The following is a 6,225-nucleotide window of genomic DNA, read 5'->3' as shown; positions in this document are numbered from 1 at the left end:
ATTTTGTGCTCGCCTGAGAGTTGTTGTAGCAAAAGATTGCCACTACGAGGCAGTATTTAGCGAGATTTTGTTTCCAAATACCGCGAGGTTTCATTCGGATAAATAGCGTTGTGCCTTCGGTTAAGGCCTTCTTCCTGTATTAACGATCACGTAAGTAAGAAGGACCTCACACACCCCAATGCTCAATCCTTAGAAACCGTAAACATCTTCGTTTCAATCTTGCTACCCCGTATTTATTTGTAAAGTCAACGTGTGTTACTTAGTGAAACCGGCTATATTTTGTCGTGTTTAAACAATTTTTGATCACAATGATGCTATTGTAATTATCCAACATGGCGGCGTACCGTGTGCCCTTTCATCAATACAAAATGTAACATATTAATATGCGATAAAGCTGATTTTACTTTCAGTTAACTAAACATGAATTTGGATTTCCACAGCAAATGGCGGACGACGCCGGTGGTAGGGGAGGTTTTCGAGGTGGTTTTGGTCAGGGTGGCCGTGGTCGAGGCCGTGGACGCGGCAGAGGCCGTGGAAGAGGACGCGGTGCCCGTGGAGGCAAGGCAGAGGACAAGGAAGTGAGTGGAACTTAAATTTGTTCCCCTATAAGACCCTAAGCCTAAGACGATGATGTAATTTTCTTGGTAGTGGGTGCCTGTCACCAAACTTGGCCGCTTGGTTCAAGACCTGAAGATCAAGTCTTTGGAGGAGATATACCTGTACTCCCTTCCCATCAAGGTAAGCGCGTCGTGTGAACGCTACTTTTAAATACACTATGTAGTGCTCAGTTATTCATAATCTGTCCATTTTTAAGAGATGAGGACTAAATTACGCAAGTATTTATTGCATCCGTTTCAACTAGGAACCGGCTCATTGGCATCAGTATTGTTGCAGTAATTTACACAAACTACTTGTTAATCAGACTGCATGCATTTAATCTAAAATCTTTCCGCCAGGCACGATTTATTATACTTAAGCTTTTTATAGTGAAATACACACACAAATAGAACCATGCATGTCATCAAAGCCCTATTGGCTTTACTGTTTAATTATACCAAAGCGAGTATGACTGTTTCGGTCAACTGTTTTTTTACATGTTGATGCATCACCTGGGTACTGCCATGGTGCTTAAGTTCTGCATTGCTAGTGTATTTTGCAATATGTATGTTTTTCTGACAAAGATTTTACATAACGAAATTGTGAATATGCTTGATTGCTGTTAAGATTGTCGAGAAGGGTTGTTAAAACTTCACTTTGTTTGCTGTTGTTGGTGTCAATAAATTTGTTCCCAAAAAAAGTATTTTTCTCATGTCGATCTTATAATGGCAGTGATGAGAGTTGGGCAAAGTGAAGTCTCATGTACCGATGGAATATTGCCTCGCATTGTTTCAGCTGAAGGTTCACTACTCAATGGTGTTTTATTCATATCTGCCCTTTACTTAAAACTCCCCTTTGCTCATCTGTCTTTTGAAACAAGGTGGTAGGACAAATACATTGAAATATTGTAATTTAGTTCACACTTCTGCCTTACCGTTTTGTATTATGAAAAGATTATTCCTAGACAATTTTTTTTTTTTTTTCACTCGACAGGAGTCAGAAATCATCGACTTCTTCCTTGGGCCTAGTCTCAAAGATGAGGTACTCAAGATCATGCCAGTCCAGAAACAGACTAGGGCTGGTCAGCGCACCAGGTTCAAGGTAACCAAATATTCACTTTTTTTTTTTAACTCTACAGTGGATTTCTAAACACAAACCTAATTGTTTTCTAAGGCCTTTGTTGCCATCGGTGACTACAACGGCCACGTGGGCCTTGGAGTCAAGTGCTCCAAGGAGGTGGCAACTGCCATCCGGGGTGCCATCATCCTGGCCAAGCTGTCGATTGTGCCTGTCAGGAGAGGTTACTGGGGTAATAAGATCGGAAAGCCCCACACAGTACCCTGCAAAGTGACTGGACGTTGCGGCTCTGTGCTGGTGCGTTTGATCCCGGCTCCCCGTGGCACTGGTATCGTGTCTGCTCCTGTGCCCAAAAAGCTGCTCATGATGGCTGGAATTGATGATTGCTACACATCTGCCAGGGGCTGCACTGCAACACTCGGCAACTTTGGTAAATAGAATCTTCATTTTGGGGGAAGAAGCCTGAACTTTAATGCATAGTGGTGCCTGAATTGCAAGCATAATGTTCTGTTGCATAGTCTTATATTGGTTTTCTTTATTTAATGCTTGTCAACAGTTATAACTTAAGCTTGTCATTTTCTATCTGCCACCTTAACCTACTGTATATGTGGTGCATTTGTCATTAAGTAGACGTACAGAGATGGGCTTTTCTGTAATGACCGAGACTTTCACTGTGGTCGCTTCTGGTTGTCTTGCTGGTGTTAAACATCTAATGAGCTGCAAAAGAGAAAGTTGTCATTTTTGAAAGTAATTTAATTCCATCCTACAGCCAAGGCCACCTTTGATGCCATCTCAAAGACTTACAGCTACCTGACTCCTGACCTCTGGAAGGAGACTGTTTTCACCAAGTCTCCATACCAGGTTTGATTTCAAGGCATTTATTCATTGTTGATTCTAAGATATGTAGCTCCCCTGACTGATAAATGTTTTTCTTTCCAGGAGTTCACAGATCATCTGGCAAAGACACACACCAGAGTGTCAGTGCAAAGAGCCCAGGTTAACCAGGGTGCACCTCCCTCTTAAATGTATGCTGGAGCTGTTGAAATAAAAATTCTGGAAAGAAACTGATAACATTTTTTTGTGTGTCAATGACAGATGGCAGCACAGAATTGTGTTGTGCCAAATTCAATGCTTTTACAATGTTTAAACAGATGTGTACAATCATGAAGAATCTTATTGATGCGGGGATTTATTTGGAATGTAGAGTACAGAGATACTGACCTTTACAAGATTATTGTAAGGTACTGCCATGATTACCGGTGACCCTCTTGAACACAGACTTGCATCCATCCAATATCTGCACCGCTTATCCTCAGTAGGGTCACGGGCGTGATGGAGCCCATCCCAGCTATCTCCGCGCAGTGGGCAATTGCAGGGCACATATACTGACAGCTTGCTCGTTCACGCCTTGGGACAATTTGGACCGGCCAATTAACCTGAAATGCATGTTTTTAAAATTGGGAGGAAACTCGCGCTAGCACGGGGAGAACATGCAAACTACACAGGTTTGATCTCATGACCTCAGAACTGCGGGGCACACGTGCTCAGTCTTGCAATGAATTAAATGCTAAGTTTCTTCCTTTGCATATCTAGCCAAGTACAGTTGGTGTCTCAAATTCTCTTAATTGAATAGTCATTGAAAACGTAGGCTTAAAAGGCGTAAAACTAGATGCTTGAAGACTGGTTTAAGTATCAGGTGCACCAATATTAACATATTTCTGAAGTTGTGAAACAAGATATATTTTCATTGTATTTTCAGTGTTGTGGGCTTGCTTAGGGTTCTAGTGGCCTTGATGGAACTGAGCCTGTTAGTCCTTGATTTCAAGGGCTTGTAGCGGCTTCGGTTAAAAGTAGTGGTGGCCGGGTTCGAGAGCAGTCATAGTGTTTTTAACTGCTGTTGTATTGTGAGTTTGCAATGTCCTTCAGACTGCGTAGAGGGCAGCCAATGATGACCTGGGCGGTATTGATGACTTTCTAAGGCCTCAAGGAGTGCTCTTAAAACACACTCTGTAACACCGTATGTCAGAATGCTCACCTTTGCCACTGTGGAATGACACCGACAGCCTCTAGTGTTTCCCCATTGATTTTTGGGGGGGCCCAATGCTGTGACACCCCCCAACGGGGTCAGACATAGTGATAATTCAGATTCTTCTGTCAGTGATAAACAATGCACAATGTTTTGGGGCCATGATATTACAATTAGTCCAAATAAGGATAATTTTTATCCTCTATTGAAATCTTAGTTGTTCTTGTGCTCGATATGCTGCTGTAGCATTTCCCCCAAACGCTCCCTCCTCAGCAAATAAATACTCATATTAACCAAAAGTAAATAAGACATTTTTTGTACAAGAGACCTGGGCATCCTTAGATTTTGTTATATGTGGTATAAGAAACATTGAACTTCTGTACTAGTTTCCTCCTAAGAGCTGTCAGGAAGTGGATTCGCTGCTGGGCCTTCCCCACCACAGCCCTGTTTTTTTTTTAATGCGGTGTCATTGTCCACCTCCCAGTATGCCGCCTAATCCCCATCAAATTTTACAGTGGATTAAGTGTGGGCGGACTGCTCCAAATATCAATATTATCGACAATGAGCAAGTACTTGGATACGATCAATACTGTTTTCCCAATTATTTAATTAGCTAAATTAGCGGTGTCCAATTTTATTAGAAAGCAGGCCGGATTTGGTAAGCTGAACAAGTGTGCGGGCTAACTATTCAGTCTGACATTTTTTTAACAAAACCCCCTCGGACAGAGGTTTACAGCACATTGCGATCAGTGTCTTAACTTCTTAGCTCGCCTTTGTAGCATTTTCACTTGACTCACAGGGTCTTGTGAAACAGTGCTGATGTGCCATTAAACCAGTTTTCTGTTGCTTCACCTTGTCACAGTGTTTCATTACAGTTCGCTTTTAGTAGTCAGCATGTTTAGTCTGGCAGAGCCTCTCGATATTGTATTCTTTAAAACTGCCAGTCTCATGGCAAATTAGGCAGGAACATTTGTTTCGGATATCCGGGAAAAAATAATTCCATTTCCAGTTGTCCTGGACTCAGCAGTCCTCACTGTCAACTTTCCTTTTTTTATTTATCGTCACCATATCTAAAATGGGGTTGGGTATTTTATACTGCGGTCAACATTACAGGCGGGCCACATGTTATTCATATTAAGACAGGTCGAGGGCCAGTAAAAAATGTATCATATGCCGTAATTGGCCCCCCGAGTCAGACTTTGGACATGCTTGTTGTAAATGGATGTCGGTTATACATATTATAGCTTTCAAATGAGATCCAATCATGTACACTTTATTTGCATCGCTGACCTTATTTTAGAAATGTTGTGCAATGGAAGGTATTTTAGCATTTATATTTTTTTCCTGTAGGTTATTGCTAGTTTACATGTTATTCAATAAAAGTTCAAACATTTTAGTGCCTAAATTCTTGCTGCTGTGTTTCTTGTAGTTATAAACTAACACAAGGGGTTTCATTTATTACATTTCCAAGCAAAACATCAGTATCAGATTGGTATCAATTGATACCACCCAGTATTTACTTGGATAACAGATGTAACGCACCCTTTTATGGGGGTGCTCAAGCAGCCCCAAATTCAACCTAAGCACCTTCAAAATTTTAGCATTTTAAAAACTTTCCCTAATAAAGGACAAGATAGGCTTAAAAATGATGGAAAAAACTATATAACGGAACAAAGATGTGAACTATGCAGTGTCCATGGCCTTGAAATGGTTCAGTCTAATTTATCTCTTGCACCACTCTCGCCCCCTGCCCGCTCCTCTTTTGCTTAGTGTCACCTGTGGCATAGCAGTGGAGTCTGTGGTGGCGATATAACGCAGAAAGTATGTTATACAGTGGGTTGAACAACTATTTTATCAACTAATACTATGCCTTTTTTAATGAACATATATTACTTAATTGTTGTGTGTGTACTGTAGTTGTGTGTGTGGTGATCCTCTCAGCACCAGCATGGACGTTCTGTGTTTTTTCTGTAAAGAAAAGCACCATATTCAGGTGAGGGTCTATAGCAGGGGTGGCGAACAACCGGCTCTAGAGCCGCATGCGGCTCTTGGCCAATAAGAAAGTGGCTCTTTGCCTTATATTTTCTATATACTGTGGCTCTTTGCCTTGTTTTATGATTAGTTTTTTGTGTGTGCGTATTGAGGGTGAACACTTCCCCTGAAATCAACACAAGAACAATACTTGTTGCATTGTAAGGATTGTGTTATGGGAAATCATGTTTTTAATTGTTTGTGTCTGTCTGTCATGGCAGGTCAGTGCGTGGTGTGGCTCTTTGACTCTCAATTAAAAATTTCGGCTCTTTGCGTCCAACTTGTTCGCCACCCCTGGTCTATAGTAATTCTAGAGTAAGGGGGTTCATTTTAAGTGAAAAAAAAAATAAAGATAATAACCGGACAGACATTTTGGGTGCACAGCATCCCCGAAGCTCTGATAAATTCGCCACTGACTTGTAACGTATAGATACAAAAAATCCCAGTATTGCCCAATCTTTCTGTTTATAATACTGATGAGCCGCCCATTAAAT

At 41.3% G+C, this 6,225-nt stretch overlaps 1 protein-coding gene across 1 annotated transcript; it reads left to right on the top strand.

Moving 5' to 3' along the window:
* rps2 (ribosomal protein S2) lies at positions 1–2,738 on the top strand. Its single transcript, XM_088339133.1, has 7 exons — positions 1–150; positions 441–578; positions 649–738; positions 1,591–1,698; positions 1,771–2,104; positions 2,444–2,535; positions 2,614–2,738. Exons 2-7 carry the CDS (start codon positions 444–446, stop codon positions 2,695–2,697), a joined length of 843 nt encoding a protein of 280 aa, XP_088195259.1. The 5' UTR covers positions 1–150; positions 441–443; the 3' UTR covers positions 2,698–2,738.
* The last annotated feature ends 3,487 nt before the right edge of the window (positions 2,739–6,225 follow it).

Source organism: Urocampus carinirostris, chromosome 1 (assembly GCF_059441175.1).
Source record: "Urocampus carinirostris isolate Australia breed hairy pipefish chromosome 1, RoL_Ucar_1.0, whole genome shotgun sequence".
NCBI classification, from domain to species: Eukaryota; Metazoa; Chordata; class Actinopteri; order Syngnathiformes; family Syngnathidae; genus Urocampus; species Urocampus carinirostris.
Note: the sequence above shows the minus strand (reverse complement) of the source record. Positions and strands in the feature narration are given on the sequence as shown.